Raw genomic sequence first — 27,952 nt, 5'->3', positions numbered from 1 at the left:
GTTTTACACTGACTTTAATGGAGGATCAGCTTTAGAGGAAAATAATGCCACTATGCTTTTAAAACTAAGTACTTCCTCTGTGAACACTAGTAAACTACACATCTGTATTAAATTTTCTTAAAATTTTATTAAAAGTCATTTCATATAATAGCAGTGCTTATACGTGTACTGTATATACATATGTGTAAATATATATTATATTGTTCCCAGGAATTTTAGATAACAACACTTTAAATAACATATGCTTCTTCAGATATTTTCATTAAAAAAAAGTGCCGTTTCTCATACCTTCATGCTCAGCAACACATTCTCATACCCAGAGTTTAGTCTGTTCCATCAATAATGGCTGGCTTTTTATTTTAATCTGCATAGATAAGGAACAGCTGGAAAGTGCTCAGAATAGCCACTTTAAATCTATTCATTAAACCAGAGCTAAAATGTGAATATAGCAGTGAAATAGCGCCCTCTACAGGACACAAAGCTGAAGAGTACTTGCTGAAATCAAAGTCACGCTAAATAAAATGAAGCAACAAAATCAAGGACATTATGAGTAGATTTCATCAATTTACATAGGCAATTGTTTCTGAGTATTATTTAGCCATAAAGATATCCAGTTTTGCATTCATGTGCATATACGTTTGTTTTGTTACTTTAAAATAGGGACTGGTTTGGTCAGCAGCCATTTTTGTTAGATGCAGAGAAAAGTTACTTCTACCTTTATAGAAGCTTAAAATGTTGCTTCCTACAAAATATAAAGCAAAAAAAAAAAAAAACTATGTGTCCTTTAGCAGAACTTGAGGTTGGTAAGACAGGTTAATATGCTTGCCTTGGAGTGAATACAGCCAGAAGTTTCTCATATGGGTCAGAAAAATAAGAGGGTTCCAGACTATGAGTGAGCGGTGTCCATCTGCTGCTGGATTAACATTTGTCATGGGAACAGATAATGGTGGCTGTGGTGATGAAGATGATTTATCCTGCATCCTACTCACCAACTTCCCCAACTGGCTTCAGAAAGTCGCCTCATGCGGGTAGGAGTAGCAGATGTCTATTAAAAGAGAATATAGGAAGCTCAGGGTTGAACTGTCATGATGTTACCTAGTCAGGCAATGAAATGTCTGCAAACAAGGAAACTCAGAGAGCACCAAGCACTCCAGAGGTCTATTAGTATAATGTTGGATGTAACTCATCCTCTTCTTGTTTTCAAACAGCACTAGCAGCATTGCTCTATTACAGGGATCTTCAAACTTGGCCCTTTTATGACTTATGGACTTCAAGTCCCAGAATTCCTCAGCCAACATGCCTGGTTGAGAAATTCTAGGAGTTGAAGTCCACAAGTCATAAAAGGGCCAAGTTTGAAGACCCCTACTCTATTACCATAGCAGCAGCTGTGAATTAAGAAACATTTTCTCATATTAAAAAAGGTTAGCATCACTACATTCTTCCTTAGGGGGAAAAAGTGCGATTCAACAAAAAAATACAATTCAAAACCAACTGGACAAAATAAAACAACAACAATCCCATTTGCAGTTTAATTCTGTGCAAAACTAGCACTGGCTGGTTTATGCATGCATCTCAGCTAATTTTGCCCAAGATTAGTTTGTCAATTTTAGCATGAAGCTTCATCAGTTAGAGAGGCAACATGTTTTGAAATCAGTGAAAGCCCAGATTAGTTCATAGCATTTGCCCAATTTTTTTTCCCGGTATTAGCATCCCCAATAGATTGTGTTGTTAGTTTCATTTAACAAACTTGCTGCTTGCCTGTACAGTGTTCAGTTGAAGTACTTTTAAAATAAAGAATATGTTTTCTGAGTGATCCCATATGTGCATATGGAGCTTTGTTCAGCTTGACACTTTGTTCCTCCCACATCCAATACTGTCTGTGGACCCTTTTGATCCTAGGACTCATAAAAAGAGCCTGCAATAAAATAGAGCCTATAAAAATATTCGTTCAAAACGGAAAAGCCTGGTTCTGCTCATAGGCCTCTTTGTGTGTAAAACCAGTTTATGATTAACAGCTCTTGAGGTCTTTTCTTAACTTGGAATTGACAGAACTCTGATAATCATCTCCTTCAAAATATTTAACTGTTGGCTTGCCGCACTCAACGGAACTGTCCAAGTAGTTTAAAGAGCAGGAAGATACACACAGTCACTTTGAAATTATGTAATTATGGTACAGTTGTTTCCAGCAATCTGGATTAGATCAAAGCCCATTCGTATTTGGTTTTGCACAGAATGGGCTGGAAGAAAGAAGCTTCCCACAGAAGGCAGAGGAAAGGAGACAAGAATTGAAAAAGAACTCAAACTTACTGCTCATAGAGCTGGGCGCTGATTAACGCTGACGTGGAATAGCCAGATTCCCTGGAATATTGGTGCGGAAATGACATTCTTGCCAATTTGCATCAGTGATATTGCATTTCATTAACTAAAAAAGAAAAGTTGTGATGCGATGTGACTTTTGCACATGAAGCCAACATATCTTGTTTTCTGTTATCCATTCTTTTGTACCTTGCGCTTCTGGAATTCCCTCCCATAATAATGATGAGAGACTTGTGCTCCTGGAAGCCCGACTGAGAACGCAGGTTTTTTTTTTTTTTTGAAGCTTTTGTGACTTTCAAAAAACCCTTCTGTTTTATTCGCTCTATGCTTCTCTGCTATATCGTCAGAATTGTTTTGTCAGTAGATGATGTAACTCTACAGTTACTTCACACTTTGGAAAGCAGTTTACACTATCTACCCTGCCATGAATAACATTAGCTTGTGTAAAACGTAAATGAATTTCTGTCCATTTGATAAAATCACCTCAGGTTTAACAGTAGAATAAATGTCCAAGGGCTTGCTTGCATTTGGACTTTTTTATAAACAGGGTATTCTGGGAGCTGTAATTCAGGCCGTCAAAGGCATTTTGCAATGCAAACATGGTAACAGTCAGATTCTATCTGAACTGCATGGGTTTTCCCAGCCAATGTCTGAATATCAACAAATAAGTACTTTTAAAAAGAGTAATAGAAGTAAAGACTGTTGTTTAATTTAATTTTTCTTGGTCAAGTTTTGTAGACCACAGAACAAGACCTTCGACTTCGTCCTCCCATTTTTCTTCATTTTTGCTTTTGTCCATCTTCTTAGATCCTATGGAAGACCTTTTTGAAGATCTAGATGCTCCTAGATAGTAGAAGTAATACAAAATGAAAAATATGACTACATGAACTATGGTAATTGCACAATCATAGGAAAACACACAACACATTAAATTGTATATCTTTGAATGCAGGTGTGAGTGTGAGAGAGGCCATTTTGTAGCGTGTGCAAGATTTATCCTGTAGAGAAGTAAGTTTGTATGTTAGCATTTATAGCCAAATGATAAAGCTAACTATTAGAAAACTAATATGTGTTCCCCCACCCTACTTCTAAAAATTTCCAAGACCCCATGATTACACTGAAATCTGATTATGAAGTGGTAAATTTTGATGACATAATACATTGCTTTTTAAATAAAATATCTCACCAAATAAGTACATTGGGAGACAGAATACAGCTATTTGGAATAAATAAAATAAAGCAAAACTATACCCAAATCCCAACATTCTCTCCAAAGAGGGATTAAAACTGTGGCCACATTTTCTGCTCTGGTGATCAGTTCTACATGTTCTGTAACCTTCAGTGCCATGATTAAATAAATTTAAAAAAAAAACAGATTCCCACAGACTGACAAATTACTGTATTTTTGATACATGATTTTATATTCTTAGGGCAATAATAAAAATCATCAGGGAGAGTTCTAATGACTTCACAAAGGTTAATTATTACTGCTTATTAATTATTACTGCCTATTTAGTTTCAGCCATAAAAATCATCAGTAAAAGAAATTACTAATTTATGATTTACATTGATATTCAGTTGCACACATGGCTAAGATAACCTATAACATCTGTACCCACAAACCACCAGTAACATTTGTGGGTGTGGAAGGCTCAAAAAATTCAGAATGGTAATTATGTCATTTGGTTGCTGCTCTCATGTTGATATGTTGACCCATCCCACCACACCCACAGAAGTTCCTGGAAATGACATTTGGCCTAACAAATTGCAAATGGCTATTAACCCCTCACTCCTATCCTTCCGCAAAAGCCTTGGTTGGCCTCAGGTCCAAATGGAGGAGTTCCACACTGGAGGTGCTGCTAGATTGCTGGCAGACTCCCCCTCCCACCTCTTGCTCTCTGTTTTCCACCTATTCGTCTTTTTGGTTATAATATTGATGTATCTAATCTCATTGTGTTCCTTTATCATTGTTTATTTTATTGTTCTATTATTTTACTTCTGTTTACATGCCTATAATTTTTTTTCCTTCTTATAATTATAAACCGTCTAGAGTAGCACTACAGTGAGATAGGTGGCAAATAAATTTAACAAATAAATAAATAAACTAAGTAAACATGGACCAAAGGGCTTCCCATTTCTTTTCCTGCTCAGCTCAAAATGGGTAATAGTTTCACAGCATGATTTCTGAAAGTTATTTCCCCCTGAATCTGTCTTTTTAAACTCTTTCCTGGAGTTCCACTATTCCAGAAATTCTGCTACATGAGTTCAGAGCTAGGGCATTTCCAGGGGCTGGGATCCTGTACAAAAAGGTCAAATAATAAATGATGACTTTCTTTCCCAAATGAATTTACCTTCCACAGATAAGATATCATCATTTTATCTTCATTATAGTGCTGCTTTAACATCTATCATTGCAAAGCTATGTTTTTCAATGATCATAGTATTGTTTTAGCTGATGCTATTGGTTAACCTAAGCTCACTGGATAAAAATGCATTATTAAATTACATCTATATACAATTTTATAGAGGTAAGATAACCTTTATTGTCATTTTTTTACTGTGGGCACAACGGCACACATCAAAAATGAAATTTAGTTGCCCACTCTCAAAGTGAAACACATACATGACACACACCTAAGCATACTATGAACAATATATGTATAGACCCACAACCCTACATATATATAGCAAACAAATATTAAATATATAGGTATTATATATGGTATAAAATAGAGTAAAAAGCATGATACTTTTGTTCTTCCTGATTTATTATAGTTAGAAGGATCAAAGTAAAACCATGAACTACATGGTTAACATATTGGCTTAAGATCCCATCAGTGTTTACATATTATTAAAAATGTAATATTAAAATAAATATGTTGAGGTGATTTGGTCATGTAGAGAGTGAATTAGGATCAAATCATGAAATAAATTTATGGAGGAAGAGTGAATTATTTAGGAGGAAGGACAAGATTAAGAATTTGTGTTTAGATAAAGCTGATGAGAACCTCAAAAACAGACAGAGCTAAAGAGAAGGCAATATATGATGTGGTGCACAGCGATTGGCGATACAAGGATGATTTGCAAGGAGAAAAAGACGTGGAGAGGAACACTGAATGAGTTTGGTTTAAAATAGATTTAGTTACATTCCTTTTTCTTATGTCTTGCCTCTAATTTTTTGGGCTAATTATAGTATATCTTACCCTTTTTCTATGCTCTTCGTAATTGTTGCTTATTCCCAAAGGGAACAGTGTAATAGATTGTTTGAATAATTAAAAATTATAACTTGGTAGTTGGGATGAAATGAATTACCAACAGAAGATATCATCCAAACTGTATTTTTATCTCTTTTCATTTTTATAATCACAAATTATTTTTCAATACATGGAGACAAACAAACACACAAAATGGTAGGATGGTGCGTGGGCTTCCTGCTTCCCTCTCCCAAATGAGTTTTTTTCCAAGAGTCTCATGAGTTTAAATATACTTACTTGTTTAACAGAGTAAAAAGGTCTATATTCAGTTATAATATACTACTGTTGGTATGTATAGAAAAATTGCAAGCTTGTCCTAAAATTAGTTCTCCTGTCTTACCTGGAGGTGGGCTTGGGATAATGCATTGACCTGTCCAGTTTTCTAACATCAGCTGTTTCTTCTGCTTTTCAATGCAATCAGAGACAAAAACGTTATGTCTGAAATTAAAAAACAAGAAAATTAATATAACTTCAGAATATAGCAGAAATATAAGCTTATTTACTACATGTTCGGGAATAAAACCAACTTTATGAATAGCTTTCACACAGGAAAAAATATTTCAGGATGCAGAAATAAAGAAGCTGGAGACTTGTTTTGCAACTTATTTTACACACCATTTAGGAAAATTTAATTTTAAAAATTTAAGAGGAAAAAAATACCCATCATAATAACCCGCGTTCTTAAGGACTTTCATTGTGGATCTACAGTATACAAGTGTGCCTTAGAACCTTGCAACAATACAGTGGTAGGAAAGGATTGTGAGAATAATTTTATTCCATTTTCAGCCAGTTACAGTTTATGATTCTATGCTTATTGTTAGTCTTTATAAATTCTCAAATAACACATTAAAACCTTTAAAATGCTTTTTGTATGAAATCATGCTAGAAAGAATCATGTGTCTCTAACAATTTTATTGAAATTATAAAACAAGTGATGACATTTTTATAATTTGGGACACTGTTTATAGAAAACAAAATTGATTTGAGTTATTATAATTCCTGATTTGTTGCCAGAATTTGCTTCTGGCAAAAAATAGTTAAGAAGAAGCCCTAGGAAGGAGTCCAGCTATTTTACACATCCCTTGAGTGGCTTAATAGTTAAGGTGCTGGATTAGGATTCAGAAAACCTGGTTCAAAATTACCCTCAAGATACAGCATATTTGGGCCAGTTGCTATCATCGTGCAATTGTGTTGAGGGAATCAAACACAACATGTATTACTTTCAGCAAAGAAAAAGTTCCCATAGGAATAATCACAATTTAATTAGGGTATAAGGATTATGGCAAGGAATTCCTGAGCCAACATGGAATTCTGGGAGTTGAAGTCCACAGGTTGTAAAGTTGCCATAGCTGTCCACCACTGGATTATGGGGATGGGAAAGAAAAGGGAAAGGAAAGGAAAGATTGCATCATATCTACACTGAACACTCCATTAATAACACACACTCCCTGCCGCCTGTTCTCTTTTACTTTTCACACAAACAGAAACTCTCATTTCAGTTCAGTTATCTTTCTTCATAGGTACCTTCTTCAGTGTAATTTGTAGATAATTTCAAAATATTTTATTTTCTAATAGCGAAATATAAATAATGACAGTATCAATAGAAAAAAATGATATTATGAAGTAAAAACCTAAATATATTACAGGGATTAAAATAAATATGACAAAAGCCTCAGAGAAAAGGAATTCACAGAAAAAAGAGACAAAATAACCATCTTGTAATTACAGATAGCAATATAAAATTTAATAGCAATAACACTTAGACTATTTAATAGCAATAGTAATGGCACTTAGACTTATATACCGCTCCCTAGTGCTTTACAGCATTCTATGAGCAGTTTACAATGTCAGCATATTGCCCCCAACAATCTCTCCTCATTTTACCCATCTCAGAAGGATAGAAGACTGAGTGAACCTCAAGCTCAGTTAAGATCAAACTCCAGACTGTGGGCAGAGTTAGCCTGCAATACTGCATTCCAACCACTGCACCACCAGATAAGATAATAATCTTATCATTGAGACCATATAAAAACATATTGCTTCAACTTCTTGCTTTTGAGGTACTGGGATTTTCAAAAACAGTTAACAAATTTGTGCCGTTGATCCATTTCTTAAAATGAGAAGTTCCTTCTGTAAAATTATCCCCTTTGCTCAGCTTGATGGAATTCCTGAGCCAGCCATGGTCGTAAAATTACCATAATTGCCTACCCCTGTTCTAACATGATTAGAACTTAGCTACATTTTCCTTGGAGTTGAATTAGCACTTTGTTGTTTTAGATAGGGGAATATCATCTCACCTTGCTGGATAGGTTGTCTTCCAACTTAAGAAGACAAAATAATGATGGTTTGATATATTGTGGTCTCACTCTCCCAGAGCACTACCTGCTTTGGAATTTTGATAAAACCCTGCTGAATTAAAGCAGGGGATTTAGGATGTAGATATCCAAAATGTCACACTCCAAATGTCTCCTCCTCCATGGACTATCCCCAAATATTTCTTTAACATCTTATATGCTCCACATAGAATACTATTTACCTGGGACCCATCTGGGGTGCTACTTATTAGGACTATAACTTACAGAGACATAAACTTCCCATATGAAAGCTAAATTTGTTTCTGTTCAGACTCAAAAGCAGAATCTATTTCATTATTAAAATGTTCATGCTACACTCAATGGCAATCAAGTTTAATATTTCCAAATGTTATTAACTCTAAATGCCATCATGACCAGGAGGCCATTATTGTTCTCCTGGGTGACCACCCTTCATAAACTTCAAAGAAGATTGCAAAATTCTTAACAATAGCTGTAGCTGTTAGAAACAATCTGGTTTCTTCCTCGTGATAATAATAATAATAACAACAACAACAACAACAATAATAATAATAAAGTTGGAAGGGACCTTGGAGGTCATCGAGTCCAACCCCTGCTCAGACAGGAACCATACACCATTTCGAACAAATGGATTTTCTCACAATTAAAAAAAAAGATGGCTTCACAAAACAGTCCAACAAGTGTTGAAGTTGGTGAAGCATCTCATTATGAAGCATGTAACTAAGACAGAATAACTTGAGAGACTCGTCACAAGAAGTATCATAGCACAAGAAGTGCAATAGGAAGTCAGTGTCTGAGTTTGCCTTATTGCATTTATAGAAGCAGCATGTGTGCATGGCAAAACCATCCCTTCTCCCCCCCCACACTGCTGCCATCACCGTTTGCGCCAGTCAGCTGAGCTGGAAATATTGGGGACAGCTGATATAAGGTGTTGACGCTACTTTATTATTTTCAAGATATTTAAGTATTTTTAGAAGAGTTACTGTCAATGGACTATACTTCTACCTTGAAACTGGGAACAGTTTTATTGATTCTAAACAAGTTATAAAATTTTATAGGATTATGCATATGGTCTCTTTATTAGGGACCTTAACTTCCATTCAGTATAGTTGCAATAGAAATGAAGAACGTACATTTCATAAGAAGGACAGTTTGTTTACAAGCTTTGGCTGAGTTACAGCTTTTTATTGTAAAGGTTCAGATAAGCACTGCTCTTGGAAGTGTACAGTGTCTTAACTTAGCCAAATATTTGCTTTCACTGTGTGATGGGTCCATGCATGTAAAAACTACAATCTGTTTAGTTGTGCGTATGTCCTGGGGAATCTTGTTATTTGAGGGAGGAACGAAATAATTTTACAAAGGTCTGTTTTCAACCACAAGATGGCAGTAAAAGGTGGGCCTTTAACTGTCAAAAAATCATAGCCATTTTTTCTCAAGCTTCAATGAAATTAGTACCAAAAGTTGCATTATTTCAAAGAAAAGGCAGTTTTCTCAAAGACATCTAGCCTATTCTTGTTCTTTGCTAAAAAAAAATTAAAAATGGAAAAAAAAAATCAGAAAAGAGACTGCTAGTTCTTGAAATGCTTTCTTGGCACACATATATTGTGTGGCACGACATAATGAAGCAATTATCAAATACATGAAACAAAGAACTTCTGTTAAGAGAAATAAAATGAGGAAGTTGTATCCAAGGAAAATTAACTCTTTCAAATAAGAGAATCTTGTTCAAGAGAAAAAAACGAACCAATTTTGCCCATTTGTTTTTATCTGATTGGAAGCCCAGATGAGATTTTCCAAGGTGTCTGCCAGTTTGTGGCAACATTGCTGGGCGAAATAGCCACTCGTGTATGAAATAACTGGTTGCAAACTTTTTAGTATATTCTAAAATAAATTGGCTATAGTGTAGGGATAATTTACTATAATTATTCAGTTTCAGTGATCAGTAACGCTATGATTCCAGGCACGCAGAGAATATGACATCTGCTGTATATGCCTGCTTCTTAGGCTGTCTCCTTCTCCTTCTCCAACTATGGGCCTCCTTTGTACCTTCCCCAATCCCAGGGATCACATTATATTTGTTTTCTGGGAGACACTGAGGACACCTTCTCCCCATAAATATACATAAGTCCCCAGTGTAGAAATCTTGGGTAAGTGTGTGTGTAAAGAGGAAGTTTTATGAAGGGAAAGAAAGTTGCAACACAGAATATGTACCCTTATGTTCAGACAGGTTGCTAATAGGTGTAGGGTGCCGGGATTGTACAAGGCCTGGTTTAAAAGATCTGCAGTGATTTCCAACTGCACTTTAAGATGTTAATATCAAAGTTCAATCCCCATTTCTGAATCCTAATCGGGAGTCTGGATTGGCTCTTATATTCAGGTTCATAATACCTCTGCATATTTTATGTTTCACTAATGGATGCTCTGAATAAAATTATTCTTATTCTTAATAATATTTTGTGGAGTTTCTATATGTAACTCCAGTAAATGCCTCTACCTACAGTAACTATAAAATCATAATTTTCACAAAAAAGGCAGGTTCCGTGAAAGAATAATAATCTGCATACCTTTTACTTAACACTGTTATTTATTTATTTATTTATTTATTTATTTATTTATTTATTTATTTATTTATTTATTTAAGGGATTTATATGGCTCTCAGTAACTCTGGGCAGCAGGCAAACAATAACTAACCCAATATATAAAAAAAATAAAAACAATAATCCCTCACAGGCAATCAGCAGACAATCAAACAGGCGATCAAATGAGCCACTTGATAATAAATAAATAAATAAATAAATAGTTATGTAGTAGTTTAAGAATCAGCAGAATATGATATTGCAGCTAATGTTGAAAGGCATTCGTTTAGATTTTTTTTCCTGATGATTTTTCACTTTGAAAATAAATCTATAACTAAATATCAAGAACTTAAAATGGATAAAATATTCATTAAACATCTTTCCTGCCATAGCTGTATACATGTGATTTTTCATCAGATACTTACAAATTTTCATCCCAGTAGCCTCTGTTCACATTCTCTGCCATCCAGTTGTAACGGTTTCCTATATACTCCGGATCTTCAAACACTGGAAGGACAATTTCAAGTAAATTTCAAATTGGAGTGGTCACCTTCCATAAAAAATGCTAACTTTCTAAACAACAAGCATCTGAATTCCTTAGATCTTCCTGTATGGCATCCAACCTGAAGGAATCTTATAAATTCACTTCAGTAAGATATAGGAAGGACATAGATATAACATAACACAAACAATCTTACTGCATACGAGATTCAAAAATCTGCTGGCTGACACTGCCAGCAAAAATAAGGCAGTTGGCCCATGAGGAAAAGAACAACTGATAACATGATCTTTCCCTGCAAATAAAGCATCCACCAATTCTTTATTACGTAATAGACAGCGAAGAACAAGCATTGTTGCAAGTTACAAATTGGAACATATTGAATGTACAGGAAACAAAATATCAGAATAATGCATTAAAGACATGAACAGAATGCTGGCAGAAAGTCAGGCACTGAGGAGGGATGCAATGGGGAACTAGCCTTGAATCCTTATGCAATGGCAAGGTGCACTGACCCCACCCAAGTCCCATGGAACCTTATCTGTCTATTCTCAAGGAGATTTCTGGGGAGATTTCCGTTTTACAGATAGAATACAATAAGAAAGCCAGATTTCTTTCATATGTGGATCTGGTTGCTTGTACCTAATAGTCAATACATTACAATACAATATATATATATATATATATATATATATATATATATATATATATATATATATATATATATATATAGTTTTCTGAGGTTTTCGCGGGTGTTTGTATGTAGGTCTTTGGTTGTTCGGGTTTTCTCCCGCGTAAAATTGGAAGTGTCTTGGCGACGTTTCGACGAAGTCCCATTCGTCATCTTCAGGCTGGTGTTTTTAGCTTCTTGCTTTGAGCAGCAATGTGTGGTTTTAGCTTTGTATATAGGCTTTGGTTGTTCGGGGTTTTCTTCCCGCGTAAAATTGGAGTGTCTTGGCAACGTTTCGACGAAGTCACATTCTGTCATCTTCAGGCTGGTGTTTTAGCTTTTGCTTGAGCAGCAATGTGTGGTTTTAGCTAAAACCACACATTGCTGCTCAAAGCAAGAAGCTAAAAACACCAGCCTGAAGATGACGAATGTGACTTCGTCGAAACGTTGCCAAGACACTTCCAATTTTACGCGGGAGAAAAACCCGAACACCAAAGACCTATATATATATATATATATATATATATATATATATATATATATATATGTGTGTGTGTGTGTGTGTGTGTCTTTGGTTGTTCGGGTTTTCTCCCGCGTAAAATTGGCGGTGTCTTGGCGACGTTTCGACGAAGACATCCAGGAAGGGAAGTTGGTTGTTAGCTTCTGTTCCCATGGTGAACTGTATTTTGGGGTGTAGGCTGTTGACTAAGACATCCAGGAAGGGAAGTTGGTTGTTAGCTTCTGTTTCCATGGTGAACTGTATTTTGGGGTGTAGGCTGTTGAAGTGTGTGAGGAAGTTGTCCAGTTTTTCTTTCCCGTGTGGCCAGATTATGAAGGTGTCGTCTACGTATCTGAGCCAGAGTTTGGGTTTGTGATCCGATTTTTCTAGAGCTTGGGTTTCAAAGTGTTCCATGTAGAGGTTGGCAATGACAGGTGAGAGGGGTGATCCCATGGGTCTCCTTCTGTTTGTTTGTATTTTTGTCCATTATAGATGAAGTATGTGTTGGATAGGCAGTGGTTGGTCAGATCTAAGATGTGTTTGGGGGGGTTATATTTGTTTTGAATAGCTGTCAAGGCTTCTTTGATAGGCACTTGGGTGATGTCTTAGTCTACAAGAAATCCAATGGCTCCCTAGGACACACCATCTACCAGAAGAAAACACACACAAACCGCTATCTGCACGCTCTCTCACACCACCACCCAGCACAGATCAACTCTGTAGCCAAGACACTCATCTCCAGAACAAAACGCTTAGCTGACGAACAACACCTAAAACCCGAACTACACACTCTCACCAATGTACTAACATCCAATGGATTCCATAGAAATAAGATTACAAACCTAATCCAAAAAGAAACCCCCACTAAAATCCAAGACAAAGAACAAGAAAACGGCAAAGCCCTCCTCCCATACATAAAAGGCACCACAGACAGAATCAGTAAGATCCTCCATAAACACAACATCAAAACAGCATTCTGCACAAACAGAAAAATATCCACCATCCTTAGAAACCCCAAAGATAAAATTGAATTAGAAAATCAAGGAGTATACGAAATCCCATGCACCACTTGTCCCACCACATACATCGGACAAACCAACAGAAGAATAAGTGCACGCATTGAAGAACATAAGAACTCAGTCAAAAAAGAGGAACCAACATCTTCCCTGGTCCAACACCTTAAAGCCACAGGACATGAAATTGACTTTAAAAATACCAGAACCATTGCCAAAAGTGAACATTTTAATAACAGAATAATCAGAGAAGCCATCGAGATAGAAAAACGCCCACACAGCATGAACAAGCGAGATGATACCTCCCGCCTACCAGCCATTTGGAAACCCGCCCTTATTGACAAACGACTCCCTAACACAAAAAATGATACCAGACCCACACTCACAAAAACCACACAGGATGTCACCACCACACATCCACGCAAAAAACAAACCCAAAGCCACACCGATGATGAGGCACGACCACAAACCAGAAGCCAGACCACAGCTGCATCATTAGCCACTTTAAACCCCTCCAATCCATACATGAAGCAAACTGACACCCTCCATGAAGAGCAGGCACGACCACGAACGCGAAGCCAAAAAATAGCAAGGCAGCCCAAAATCTTAAACCCCTCTGCAACTCAGACTAACCTGAGCACAACCAAACAGAACACTCCCCCAGCCAATCAGAGCACAGAGCACAGCCAACCCCCCAGCCAATCAGAGCACAGCCAAGCCCCTAACCAATCAGAACACACCTCCACCCAATCAGAACACAGCCAAGCTCCCACCCAATCAGTTCATACCCCCACTGGCAGTTAAAAGGAAGAAACAGCTAAGACCACACATTGCTGCTCGAAGCACGAAGCTGAAAACACCAGCCTGAAGATGACGAATGGGACTTCGTCGAAACGTCGCCAAGACACTTCCAATTTTACGCGGGAGAAAACCCGAACAACCAAAGACCTACATACAAACACCCGCGAAAACCTCAGAAAACAAATATATATATATATATATGTATGTATGTATGTATGTATGTATGTATGTATGTATATGTATGTGTGTATATATATATATATATATATGTTTTCTGAGGTTTTCGCGGGTATTTGTATATAGGTCTTTGGTTGTTCGGGTTTATATAGGAACTACATTATATTTTTAATCACACTTAAAATGTATTTAAATGTGGTTTTTTTGTAGTAAATATAGACATCAAAAGCAGAGCAAACTTTACTAAGAAATTAGAAGACATTCACTGTCTTCACATCTGTCACTTGGCCAATGTTCAATAGGCATTTCATTAACTGAAATTGTTAAAAACCGTATCCTTCTACTATTCATTCATAAAAAAATTCCAAATTGTTTCACAGTCCTATATGTACATAATCAGAATACTGTAGTCTGTCATCATTCAACTGTATGTGTTGCTCATTTTAATTCCCTTTGTATAAGCCTTTGGGAAAGAACCATAGCTGAATGATATAACACATGCTTGGAATAAGGAAGATCTTGAATCTCACTAAGAACACAGTTTTATTTGTGCATTCGAACTACACATATCCAGAGGCCGTGGGGGGGGGGGAACTTAATGATGAGTTAAACTATGACAAATCAGATGCTGCCCGACTTCATGTTATGGCAAGTTATATTAAGCAAATTTCACTAAGAATAGCAGCTCTCTCAATGTATAATGCATATTTGCTCCATATACCCATCATCCATTATACCCATTATATAATAAAGTCTTTAACTCCCTACTGAAAATGTAGTTAATCTAAAACAATGTAATTATAAGGTTTGTGCAAGAGACCACCTGGGACGCACCGAATCTAATGATTCAATGTTCTGAAAATAGCACATTCCATCTTAGTTTGGTTTGGAGTAGACCTTTCTGATTCTAGAATGTGATTCAGAAAAGACAAAATTTAAAGTTGCAAGAAGATTTTCTTTGTTATTCTTATTAAAAGCAAACAAATTCATCTCCTCGGAAGTGTGGGTATGGGCAGGCGCTTTCTCTTGATAGTTTAAGTAGCATTTAGCTATTGTGATTTAGGTCTGTTTGTCTGCCTGTCATTTCCTCTCCTGGGCACCCAATTGTTCAGAATTTCTCTAACAGAGCAGTCTCAAACTTTCTTTCTATGACTTCTAGTATATTTTGTAGGGACCTAGGGTTTGTTGCACAGCAAGTGTAGGACACAGAGTCCTGTGAAGGACGTGGGAAGTACTTCAGGGAGAGGAGCAGCCCAACTTGCTGAATCTTTCAACAAGAGTGAGACTTGGGAGGAGAGAGCTACATAGTTGGTCCTCCAAGGTTCAGTAGCACTGAGCACTGAAAATACTGTCTGCTCTCAAGGTCCAGAGCAGAGCACTGCTTCTGATGTTGTGTCAGGTATTCTTCACCTGGAGATAAGACCTAGCTAGGGAAGGACCCCTCTGCCAACCAAGGAGTGGGAATTGGTGGACAACAGCCTAATCAAGGAATCGCCAGCACCAACAGAGCAAGCCACCTGTATATAAATAGAGAGCAAATTGCCATTCCCTTCTAGCACTGATGATGTTACCTAGCTGGGTAATGAAATGTCTGCAAGAAAACTACCAAACTCAGAGAGCATCAGGGACCCCACTGTGGGATGGTTAAGTAGGTGAGCAAGCAAGATTTCTCTGCTAAGCAAAGGAAGGAAGACGGGATTATGACAGGCAGACTGAAGAGAAAGTGACCTAGAAAATGACAAAAGGAGGAAAATCCACATGCTCCATATGGGAGAAAAAGAAAGGAAAAGCAGGGATGGGCTTTGCTTCATTTTAGTAATAAAACCAAATTTGGTATTTTGTTTAATGAAAATACTGCTAACTAAGTCACCAAAGTGAAATGCTGTTTTCACAGTACTCCTTCGCAAATAGCTGTGTTCCACAACAAGGTTTTTTAATGTAATAAATGTATGTGTAATGGCACACCAGGAATCTTGTTCATTTTCCTATCTTTTGGACTGACTAAAGCTTTTTATATCTCCATAAGTAAAGGTTTCAGTCTTGCATTCCTCATTCCTAGTTTTGAACTAGTCATTATGACATTCATGATGATTTGAATTTGAGACCTCTGGAATATGCTGCCTTCTTTTTAAAACAACACAATTTTGCATTTGTCCATAAGAAAAAAAATCATAAAGTCCCATTCGTCATCTTCAGGCTGGTGTTTTCAGCTTCTTGCTGGGGGGCAGGGCATCATCATATGAAAGATCTATTTGATTTATTTACATTTTGTGCAAAATCAGACCTGCTCTTTTTAATTAAAAAAAAACCCAAAACATCAGCTTACCTGGTTGTTTAAAATCTTCAGCAGGTCTTGATGTGGCAATTTTAAACCATGTTATATAATATTCTTCATATGAGATCGCTGTTGCCTTTCTGAAAATATACATTTGGAAGAAAGGATTATCTGTAACTAGTGTATGGAAATAGTTATGGGGCAGACATTTTTCTGCAGAACATTTCACTAAGGAGAAAGAATAGTGGTTTAAAAGGTGAAACTGCTTCCAATTTCATACAAATAGAAGAAAAACGAATAGATTACAATTATTATAAAAAGTTCATACTTTCCTGTTAAAATGCTAGGTTTATGAAATATATATAAAAAACTCTAATATTCTGTTGAAGCACCTTTTGATTTTATGATAGCATTCAGTCTTTTGGGAAGGAGTCTATCCGCATGGCTTGGGAATCTTTGCCCTCCTAAAATTAAAATATATTCTATTGCTCCTCGGGGTGCTAAAATCTATAGGCATTATTTAGTTCATGCTGGATGTAATTTGTAAAAGAGTTCTGCCTGAGAGTTGTAGGATTAGGTATGTCATACTAAATGAGCCAGCTATTTGATAAAGAAGTCAAAGAGAACTGTGTTTATGCTTGTAATTGTCCCCCCTTCTCTTTTGCGTGCTTATTTCTGATTTCAACACACATCAATGAGACTGTGAAGAAGAAAATGTCAGGCATGCTATTGTATGAAATGACAAGATTCTGGAGCATAATCATCACATTATTCCTGCTTTATTTGAAGTCCTTGCATTGATTTATCTATCTTTGGCTGTTGCTGTCCTGTTCAATGTCAACAGCAGCTCATTAAGGACTTTATAACTTTGCCTTTCTTTGAAACTGTGAGAAATTGTTCTGCTATGAACCTTTCTTTGGCCAATGACAGCAACACTGATTGACACATTTTTACTTTCCTAATGCCACCAGCATTAAAGATGTTTGCTCTCCCAGCCTCCACACCACTCTATCATATACAGGTGGCCCTCTTGATCAATCACTCGCTTGCTGACCATTCAAAGTTATGATGGTGCTGAATAGAATAGAGTAGAACAGGGCTTTTCAACCAGTGGAACGGGTACCACCTGTGGTACATTGGCACCTGGCAGGTGGTACGTGACCATCCTAGAAAAGTGATAGTGGGGGAGGGGCTGAACCGGTGGCAGCACCTCACAAGCCTGAGTGAGAGATGGCTGGAGCTGCAGGCTGTCAGGGCTCAGCGGAAGCGCCAGGATCAACGCCAGGCTCCAGCTGGAGCTCGGTGCTGATCCTGGTGCTTCTGCTGAGCCCTGAAGAAGCACCAATCAGCTGGAAAACAGCACTAATCCTGGCACTTCTGCTGAGCCCAGAAGAAGCGCCAATCAGCTGGAATGTTGCAGCATCTCCAGGGTCTTGTGATTTACATTCAGATGCTTGGCAACTGATTCGTATTTATGATGGTCACAGTGTCCCAAGGTCATGTGAAGTGACCAAAACTTGCTGCAACCACCCAGCAGACGGGGGGGGGGAACCAAACACCCCTATGCCACCCCCGCTGCCAATCCTCAACAGAAATGCTCACAACAATGAAAACTTTGGACAGGAGGAAGAGCGCCGTCGGACGGGCAGGCAGGTGTCTTGATCGGCTGTGGCTTGGGGGGCATTTTTTTCAGTGCCATTGTAACTTTGAACAGTCACTAAGCAAACTGTTGTAAGTCGAGGACTACCTGTACTTTATCACTTTTTTCCTTTTTTTTTTTGGGTCATCAAGTTTTTGACACCTTGCTAGGCGCCTGGTGGTACTCGGATGTTGCCATATCCTAAAAGTGGTACAATGGGTGAAAAGGTTGAAAAGCCCTGGAGTAGAATAACAGAGTTGGAAGGGACCTTGGAGGTCTTCTAGTCCAACCCCCTGCTCAGGCAGGAAACTATACCATTTCAGACAAATGGTTGTTCAATCTCTTCTTAACAACTTCCAGTGTTGGAGCATTCACAACTTCCGAATGCAAGTTGTTCCACTGTTGAATTGTTCTAACTGTCAGGAAGATGTGCTTTTCTCATGCGACGCAGAAAATGCAGGCGCTGCTGTGCCTGCTGCACCAGTGTCTCACTGTTAAGCAACCAAGCTCTACATTTTGATATTGTGTTGGAGGTTGTAAGCTATTGGCATATAATACAATGTCAGGAATGCCCAATTAGCTAGTTCTTTTGGTTAAACTTTTTTTTGTAGAGTTTTGAAAAATGTTGTGTAACAGTATTTTATAAGAAATCCTGCTGATATACTTGATGAGATATTGATAATTATTGCCAACATTTCCTATGTAGGCAACCATGGCTCTTTTATGACACGTGGACTTCAACTCCCAGAATTCCTGGCTGGTTTAAGAATTCTGGGAGTTGAAGTCCACGAGTCATAAAAGAGCCAAAGTTGCCTACCCCTGGCATATACTATACATCAGTGTGGTATAGAAATGATAACCTTTCTGTTGTTAGATACAAGGTTTGTTATTACACAAGTCTCGAAAATTACAATACATACTTCACTGGATCACTGATATTAACCGTCTATCTCAACAACTGACATAACATATAGCTTTGAAGAAGCATATAATATTGGGGAAAGTTAATTGAATATGATCAGTTTCTTATCTATATTAAAATGTATTTCCTATTATATTACCTTTCACTTTTTCAAATGAAATTGTAGATAATGTTGAACATGGATATCTAAAATGTTGTAGTTCTCCTTAAGATTAAACATGTAACCTATACTTTAGTGTTTGACTCTCTTTTAAAATTAAAAAAAAAAAACTTTAAGGGAGCAAAATGGTTCACCATAGTTAGGTATATTTATGTGTATATAAATATATGATTTATTCAAGTTAAAATGTATTTTTGAAGGCTTCTTTGATTATCAGGAAGGCCAGCTGCTAAGTTACTGTTCGGGATCAGTTATATAAGTCACATCTTGCCAATTCTCAAAACTGGATGCTGGCCCATTTCCATGCCTGAACAGTTTGAAGTCCAACGTCTTCTTTCAGCTCATGCCCAGATTTTGTAGGCCTCATAAAATGTAATGCTTTATGTCTATTTTCCATATGATGCTAGAGAGGCAAGACGAAGGAGAGACCATTTTTTGGGTGATGCCACACCAAGCAGTGTTTCTCCAAGCAGAATTTCCTCTGATATATTTCTGGAGCAATAGAAGATCTTGTATTGAGAACGTTTTTAATTTGTTCTGTTCATACCATGTTTCCCCCAAAATAAGACTGGGTCTTATATTAATTTTTGCTCCAAAGGATGCATTCGGGCTTATTTTACGGTTAGGTCTTATTTTCAGAGAAATACGGCACTAAATGTGTCCATCTGGCTGACAATCTTAAGTGAGGCTTATTTTTAGGGTAGGGCTTATATTACAAGTGTCCTGAAAAATCATGCTAGGGCTTATATTCCGTCTGGGTCTTAGTTTCAGGGAAATACGGTATTTATGGCTTTATATTAACACTGCTAGAAAATTTTACTTCCAGACGAAATGCTGCTTTTCAAAGCACATATAAATTATTCAAATATTCAAATAATAATTTATAGCATTGCAACATTTGTAAGCTTAACGGTGTGTCATTACCTGTGCGAGCTCGGTTCTTTTGATTTTTCATAAAACTTGATTGAAGTTGTATCCCAATCTTTGGCAATAGCTGGACAAGAAAAGAAGTTTTAAAAATGCCTGTTTGTTGTGAACATTTCATAGTCCAATATTGTAAAATAACAAAGACTTTATTGAGCCACACATAATTGCAACTAGAAGATTCCAATGGCATTACTACCAGTAATGAAAATAATACTTTTAAATATGAGGTGAGCGCTGAAATGATACTGTTGTCACAACAGCGATAGGATTAGTAACTATAAGGAGGTACAGTTACAATAATTTAAATTACACAGACTCATTATGTGGAGATAATACTTTATTTGATCTTAGTGGCAGAATAAGTTATTAGCAGTTCTAATGCTCATGAAGCTCTGGATCTAATTCCACAGTTTTGGCAGCTAAGACCTTTTATTTCTGGCTCAGCTGTGGGGTTACCCAAAAGCATATACAGGTAGTTCTTGACTTATGACCGTAATGGGACTTCCCCATTATTGTTGTAATGATCGTTGTAAAGCGGATCACCCACGAAGCAACCGGATTCTATGACCTTTTTTGTGGCAATTGTTAAGCAAACATGATGGTTGTAAAGTGAACATGCCAGTTGTAAAGCAAACGACACTATCATAAAGTGAAACCATTGTTCACTATGGGCTGTTTTTGCCAAAAACTGGAAGTAAATGCTACTCTTCGGCAAAGATGTCATAAACGACAGTTACATGACTGCAGGATTCTGCAAACAGCCATAAATGAAGGCTAGTTGCTGAGCGCTCAACATGCAGTCACAGAAGTGTGGAAGGGAGCAGCCATTGGAACTTTGGAATCGGCTTGTAAGTAGCCATAACTTTGAACAATCGCTAAGTATAAGTTGAGGACTACCTGTATGCATGTGTATATATGTACACATCTCCCTCTCTCTCCTCTGGCTGCCTGCCTTTACTGGACCAGAGTGGTAGATATCAATGAGAAGAATTTCATCTTGCAGCTCAAGTTACATTGCCAAGGATACTAATTAAAATTTATGACAGTAGATATAAAATAGTGTTTTTTTAAAGAACGCAATTCAAATAGTTTCTTCTAAAACTCCCCATCGTGCAGAAAGAATTTATCTACAACTAATAACATAAAGCACAAGCATTTATTACCTTCAAGTTGCTTGCTATTTGTGACACACTGTACAACTTTTTCTCTGTATAGGCGATAATTTTTCCTCAGCATTTGAGCTGCCTCCAGGTTCACGGCATTGTTCAGAACAGGATTAGACAACAAAACCTGTATGAAAATACATGCATACATCAATCTGCAAAGCTTTATTGATTACAAATTCAACCAGCCACAGGTAGTCCTCGACTTGTGATCGCAATAGGGTCCAAAATTTCCACTGATAAGCAAGGCAGTTCTTTCATGAGTTTTGCCTCACTTACAGCCTTTTTTTTTGCCACAGATGTTAAGTCAGGGGTCTTCAAACTTGGCCCTTTTATGACTTGTGGACTTCAACTCCCAGAATTCCTCAGCCATGCACGCTGGCTGAGGAATTCTGAGAGTTGAAGTCCACAAGTCATAAAAGGGCCAAGTTTGAAGCCCCTGTTTTAAGTGAATCTTGCTTCTCCCATTGACTTTGCTTCTGGGAAGCAGTGGGAAGATTTCAGAGTGTGATCACATGACCTGGGAACAGTGCAACTGTCATAAATACATGCCAGTTGCCAAGCATCCAAATTTTGATCATGGGGATGCTGTAACAGCTGTTAAGTGGGATAACTGTTTATAATGCACTTTTTCAGTTGTAACTTACAATGATCACTAAATGAATGGTTTGCAAGTTGAAGAGTACCTGAAATTTAACACTATTTACAATTAAAGGGCTTCGTTGGGGTAGCCATGGTAGTTAGAAGGCATGAATCCTGCTTTTCATAGAGATAGAAAACTTACAGAAGGTTGATACTTTTTTTTCCACTCTACTCTAACCTTGGCTGTGTAGCAGACCCAAATTATGAATATATGGGGAACAAGAAAAAGTCAGCATTTCTTCTTTGGATGCATCCAGTTCAGAATGGAATATTGGACTTGCTATAAATTTGATCAGATATTGATAATTATTGGAGGATATAAAATATAAATATATATATTTATATAAAAAATATAAAAAAGCTCCACACATTCATTTCTGAAGGAAGGATAGAAACATTTATAATAATTTCTTGAGTGCCAGGAGGAGAGGGAACCATCCCTTCTAGTTATGATTCAAAGAGTGATAGCAGCTCAAAGAAAATTCAGATTTTTTTTTTAATGCAATGGTAGTCCTTCATTTTTTTCACCAAAGGAAGTTGGAAACTCCCTTTCCAATGTGGAAACAGAATCTTTCCAATAAGTGCAGTGTCCTGTTTTCCTAAGATATACAAGAGCAGATCCTAGATGGGTAGGAGTTAAAATTATGCAACAATTTAAAGAACATCTTTAACAATAGAAAATAATCCCCTCTAGTGCATTATATTTATTACTCAAGAGAACATTGGTGGGGAAAAAAAAGCTAAAATAGCAGTACCCCTTGCTGGATCGACCCTGACTTCCTTCAGAGCAACAAATATAATCTTCAAGACAGGAAAATATGGCATTAGAGATATCCTGCTATAATTTTATCTATTTGTTAAATTTATATGTCAGCCATCTTGCTATTCAAATCTATAGATGCGGGAATCTCATGCCTTAACAAACATTCCCAAAATGTTTCTATAGCTTTCTCATTGACAGAAGAAAGAGATATTTTTTTGAGGAAGACTCTATCCTTAAGAGAAAGTGCTGTGGTGAAAATAAAAGTATGTAACATGTAATTAAAAAGCTTTCCTTGGACATGTATCTCATGTATCTGAGATGAGCTCAACTCTTTGACTTTATGGACATATCCATGCTTTCTCTTTTTAAAATGATTTTTATTAATTTTAAAACAAGTATATAAAAATAACACAAATTGATAGGTAATAAGCTGGGAAAAAGAAAAAGCAAGCAAGCAATGGCAAAGCAAAAAATTTAAGAAAAGAAAGAAAAAAGGGCAAAGAAGGGGCTTCTAATATTCTTCATTTAATCCAGTGGTTCTCAACCTGTGGGTCGGGACCCCATTTGGGGTCGAAAGACCATTTCATGGGGGTCGCCAAACAACGCAGTCCGCCATTTTTTCCCCCTTTTCCTTAGCTGTGCTACTCCCTTTTATTCTATTGGCCTTTGAAAACCAATAGGAATTGCCCAGGCTGTCTCTGCTCTGCTGAGCCCACCAAAAGTCCCATTCTGCAAACGGTGCTGTACCAGTTGAGTATCCTCGACTTACGACCAGTTGAGTAGTCCTTGACTTACGACCGGTTGGGAGTCGCGGCATTAAAAAGGTTGGCAATCACTGATTTAATCTCTCTCGCTCTAAAGTTACATCATGACTCTCTTTTTTTAAAAAAATTCTTTAATTAGAATTTAAAGAATTGCATACTCTGTGTGGGTCCAAGGAAGAAGAATGGTTTTTTTTTGTCTTCTGTCCTACTGATCTGACAAACTGTTAACTAGAACTGGGTACCTCAAAAGTAACTTATCAAAAGAACTAAAGGAAACTAAGGAAAAAAATAACAATTTTACTGATTAGTGCAAATGCCTTGTGTGAGCTTATGCTGTGTGAAGTTCCTAGTATTACAAAAATAAACCAAGTCTACTTCTCCCATAAACAAAAGAAAATTAAGAAAAAAAATGTTTGTATCATTCTTTCTTACCTGGATAGTAAGTAGAATAGAAGTCATTGTGAAGTTAGTGTTCCATTTGTTAAGATTATCTAGAAAATCCACACAAGGTCTCCCAGATTCTGGATCCACTTGGATAAAAGACAAAAACATTAATGTTTAAACTGGAGCTTTTCTTACTAATATGCTAAATTCTGCACATTACACTCTACTGTAAAGAGTTATGTGAGTTTTAATCTCTACAAGAAAGATTTTACAAAATTTTAACATTTAGCTTAAGTGGCTTTTATTTATTCTAAATATTTTATATGACAAAAATATTGACTCATTATTAATTTGATATAGTGCATTTACACCAAAGCAGATAAAAATCAAAATTATGAAAACAATATACAAACTACTATGATTATATGTAGCTGTTATATTACTCTGGAAGAGTAAGAAGAGCAGCAAGTTGTTTTTGATCAATTATATGTGACGGACACTGTCCTTAATAACACCCTTACCATTGGGGTGGAAAGGAATAGTGGTGAAGGTGATAGTTGGAGGCACGGCATTGTAGTTTGCACAATATTTCAGTGACAGCTGAAGCTCAGCACCTAGTATAATATATAAAAAATATATAGGTATTATATTGTATGCCAAGTAGAGGGAGCCTGTAAATATGAATTCACAAGTGTTCTTTGACTTAATTTTACATCAACCCCAGGTGAATCTCAAAAGTCTCTGGAAACAATCCATTTGGATTTCTAGAAAAGTGACTTTTGGCATATCTTGTAAGGAGGAAATATCATCAAAAAATAGGAGGCGCAAGAGAAAAATCATTTGCCTGACTTCAACTCCCACTTGCTTCACCCATTTACCAAATGGCATGAAACGCAACACTCATTGCGATAGTGTTTGTCAACGCCAACAACTTTAAGATATGTGGACTTCAACTCCCAGAATTCTACCTTAGAGTTGCTGAGATTGAGAAACACTGCATTAGGGAATGGTGGTTCCTGAAATTAAGATTGTCCATCCTTGACTCTGGAAGGATTTATTCAGCCTAAAATAATGTGTATTTGTTGGAATAGACTTTTCTTCAGCAGTAAACGGTATAGATTGAAGTCTTACAAAAATATCTATTGTGATGCAAACAGAGGGTGCATACATTTCAGTACCCCTAATGCCATAAAACAAGGTTGCCTTCTTATGTTCTTATTTTTATTCCTTGCTACTTCCACCTTCCATATTTGATAGTTCAGTATTTCCATCATTTAAGTATTCTATTCTGTAACTTCAACTTCAATGAGTGCTTTCTGCACTCTCTGATTTCATCCATGTTGTTTAGGGAGTGCAATACCACTGTACATTGTAACATTTCTAGGAAAGAGTAGCCACCTTCCCATAAGGTATCCTTCAGCCCTCCAATTTCAGCTATCCATTCCATCCAATTGTCCTCCACAGGCATAACAGAAATGCCCTAAAGAAAGAAAAGATAACAAATGGTTTTGGCTTCAGTGACATAAAGTGAAATAAATCATGACAACTCTGTAGACACTAACAATAATACAAATGTGGTTTGCAAATGCCTTTTTGTCATATAACTTTCTAACTTTTCTGCCTACACTCCAGCCTTGAGGTTTCCTTAAGGCTTGCCACGGGTTCTGCTTGCAATTTTTCTAAACAGTCTTCTGTTTCACAAGGTCTCCCATCCTCCATTTCCTAATCAGACCTATTTCTACCCAGCATTCAAGCCCAGACAAATTTTGTCAGAAGTTTGCACTTCTTGTTGATGGACTTATTCATGGTTAATGGATATCATCTCTCTTCCTCCTTCTGATCCCAGAGAAATGATTGTGCATTGATTTATATAGATTTTGGTATTGTTGCAATCATATGACTGTTAGGAGTATAGCACAGTCTCCAAGCTAATGATATGTAGAATAAAATAACCGAAAAATTAAATTACTTTCAAACAAATTAAACTGAAATAGAATAACATATAAAAATTTCAAAGGCCCTATCTAACTAGCTACAACATCCCCCCCCCCCCCAGGACAGCACTATTTTAATCTATTTCTGGAAAGCCGAGGTGGCGCAGCAGTTAGAGTGCAGTACTGCAGGCCACTTTAGTTGACTGTGTTCAGCAGGTCAGCGGTTCAAATCTCACCGGCTCAAGGTTGACTCAGCCTTCCATCCTTTCGAGGTAGGTAAAATGAGGACCCAGATTGTTGGGGGCAATGTAAATGTAAATATATATATACATTGCTTACTGGTGTACATCGCTTAGAGAGTGCTTGCACTTAAAGCGGTATATAAGTCTCATAAATAAATAAATAAATAAATAAATAAATAAATAAATAAATAAAGCTAATAAAGCTAGGCAGCATTCCAAAAACAACCCCTTTTGGAAGGGCTGTTCAGAATACTGGGCTCATGGAGAAATGTCTCCTTGTGGTCTCAGCTCTCTTAAGGTCAATGGTAGCGGCGGTCCAAAAGCACTTTTCCCAGAATACAGGATGAGTTGATCCTAGCTGAAAAAGATGGTCCTAAAAGTATCTCCAAGTCATATAGGGCTTTTAAAGTCAAGAGCCAAACTTTAAATTTCATCTGGAAACTTACTGGTGACCAACGTATGCTTCTAGTACCAGGGAGATACGCTTAGCATGTCTGGAACAAGTTAACATATAGGCCACTGCATTTCATATCAGCTGCTCCGTTAAAAATTAATTTCAAATGAACAACTGTTCATCCTTACAGACAAACTACAGGAACAGTGATTTGTTTAAACTTTGTTTTTTTAGGAGAAAGTGAAGAAGCTGTCAGAGGGAAGGAAGGAAGGAAGGAAGGAAGGAAGGAAGGAAGGAAGGAAGGAAGGAAGGAAGGAAGGGAAGGGAAGGGAAGGGAAGGGAAGGGAAGGGAAGGGAAGGGAAGGGAAGGAAAGGAAAGGAAAGGAAAGGAAGATTGTATCAGAGAATGGCATCTTAGTCATGTCTGGTTCTGCCCCCACCTACTGCTAGCTTTAGACTTAACCACTGAGTAATTGCCAACTAACTACCTCTAGGGAAAGAGGCTCTTAAAAGGAAAAAAAAATGCTTGTCAGCTTTGAAGACTGATAGAATAGTAGAGAGCAGATCCTGAAGCTCTGTTATATACTCATTATTCTAATACAGTGTTGATGGTCTTGACTCTTATAAGCAAAATAGAAGACAGTAAAATGATGCTGTTCCATAGGGTTTTTGGAGAGGAGAACCCTATTTCTATGAGGACTTGCTATAGATAAGAGTTATTTTATTTGCCCGTTTTCTGTTTGTAAGATTGTAAGTCACCTTGGATGCAAGGAACAGGCAGCAGACTGATGCCCATGCTAGATAATAAGGAATAAATTCTACTCACAAATATATTTGCTTGCTTGAAGTCCACAAACTCTCTTTCCAATAGTAAGAAAGCTCTTGAATGCAACATATTCTCAGGAGCCTCTTATTCTTCTCTTGTAGTTTCACTCAGACGACAATTTTGCATTCAAGTGGAGCCAGCAGAATGAATAGGTAATTGGGAAAAAGTGGCAGAAAAAAAAATACTACAGGATTTTTCCTTTTTCATGTGGAACTGAAATGGATTTGAGCCTAATAGTGAACACCTTGCCAACAGGCCTGAGGCTCATCCCCCCAAAAAATTCTATATACTTCTATTAGGTAATTATATTTGAAGGAGTAGGCAAAAAAATATCTCCATTCATTGCTTTTCACAGCTGAACTGCTACAAGCATAGCCTTTGTAGGAAGCATGGAGAAGCAGAGTATGAAGCAGGCCAGGCTTTGTGTACAGAGAATGTAACCAAGCAACCAGTTTTTATTTCCTCAAGGGAGACAGTTCCCTGTCTTAACTCTCTTCTCCTTTTCAACCAATCAGTATCAGTTTTGCTTTCGCCCTTGTGTTGAACACCAATCGTGACAGCTCTTCCGTTCAAACATTGAAACTGAAACCCAGGAAGTACTCATAGAGATGCCAGTCGAAGCAAAGGTGTATTTACTTTTCTGTCAAGGAGTGCATCTTATCCGAATAACGCTTGGCCATGAGATAATTTTAGGAGAAAAATTCTCACATTGCTTTCCCAGTTAAGTATGCAAGTTTGGTCTGTGGAAATTTACAGAAAGAGCTGCTGACCACTCTGA

At 37.2% G+C, this 27,952-nt stretch overlaps 1 protein-coding gene across 3 annotated transcripts; it reads right to left on the bottom strand.

The window, feature by feature from the left end:
- On the bottom strand, nucleotides 1-27,588 carry UBE2U (ubiquitin conjugating enzyme E2 U). 3 transcript variants are annotated; one of them, XR_005554944.1, is made up of 12 exons: nucleotides 27,175-27,588; nucleotides 25,177-25,258; nucleotides 24,300-24,392; nucleotides 23,827-23,924; nucleotides 21,226-21,352; nucleotides 20,060-20,129; nucleotides 16,466-16,554; nucleotides 10,906-10,987; nucleotides 5,911-6,008; nucleotides 2,506-3,159; nucleotides 2,308-2,422; nucleotides 1-1,045 (listed from the first exon to the last, which is right to left on the bottom strand). XR_005554944.1 is itself a non-coding variant. In XM_039328961.1 (10 exons), exons 1-10 carry the CDS (start codon nucleotides 27,241-27,243, stop codon nucleotides 3,023-3,025), a joined length of 945 nt encoding a protein of 314 aa, XP_039184895.1. In that variant the 5' UTR covers nucleotides 27,244-27,588; the 3' UTR covers nucleotides 1-3,022. The 3 variants fall into 3 exon arrangements, 1 of the variants encoding a protein (XP_039184895.1); XR_005554943.1 differs by having other exon boundaries at nucleotides 2,308-3,159; XM_039328961.1 differs by having other exon boundaries at nucleotides 1-3,159.
- Nucleotides 27,589-27,952: the final 364 nt, after the last annotated feature.

This window comes from Crotalus tigris, unplaced genomic scaffold (genome assembly GCF_016545835.1).
Source record: "Crotalus tigris isolate CLP2741 ecotype Arizona unplaced genomic scaffold, ASM1654583v1 scf7180000024385.1074895, whole genome shotgun sequence".
NCBI lineage: Eukaryota > Metazoa > Chordata > Lepidosauria > Squamata > Viperidae > Crotalus > Crotalus tigris.
The sequence above is the reverse complement of the archived record's forward strand: the minus strand, read 5'-3'. Positions and strand labels throughout refer to the sequence as shown.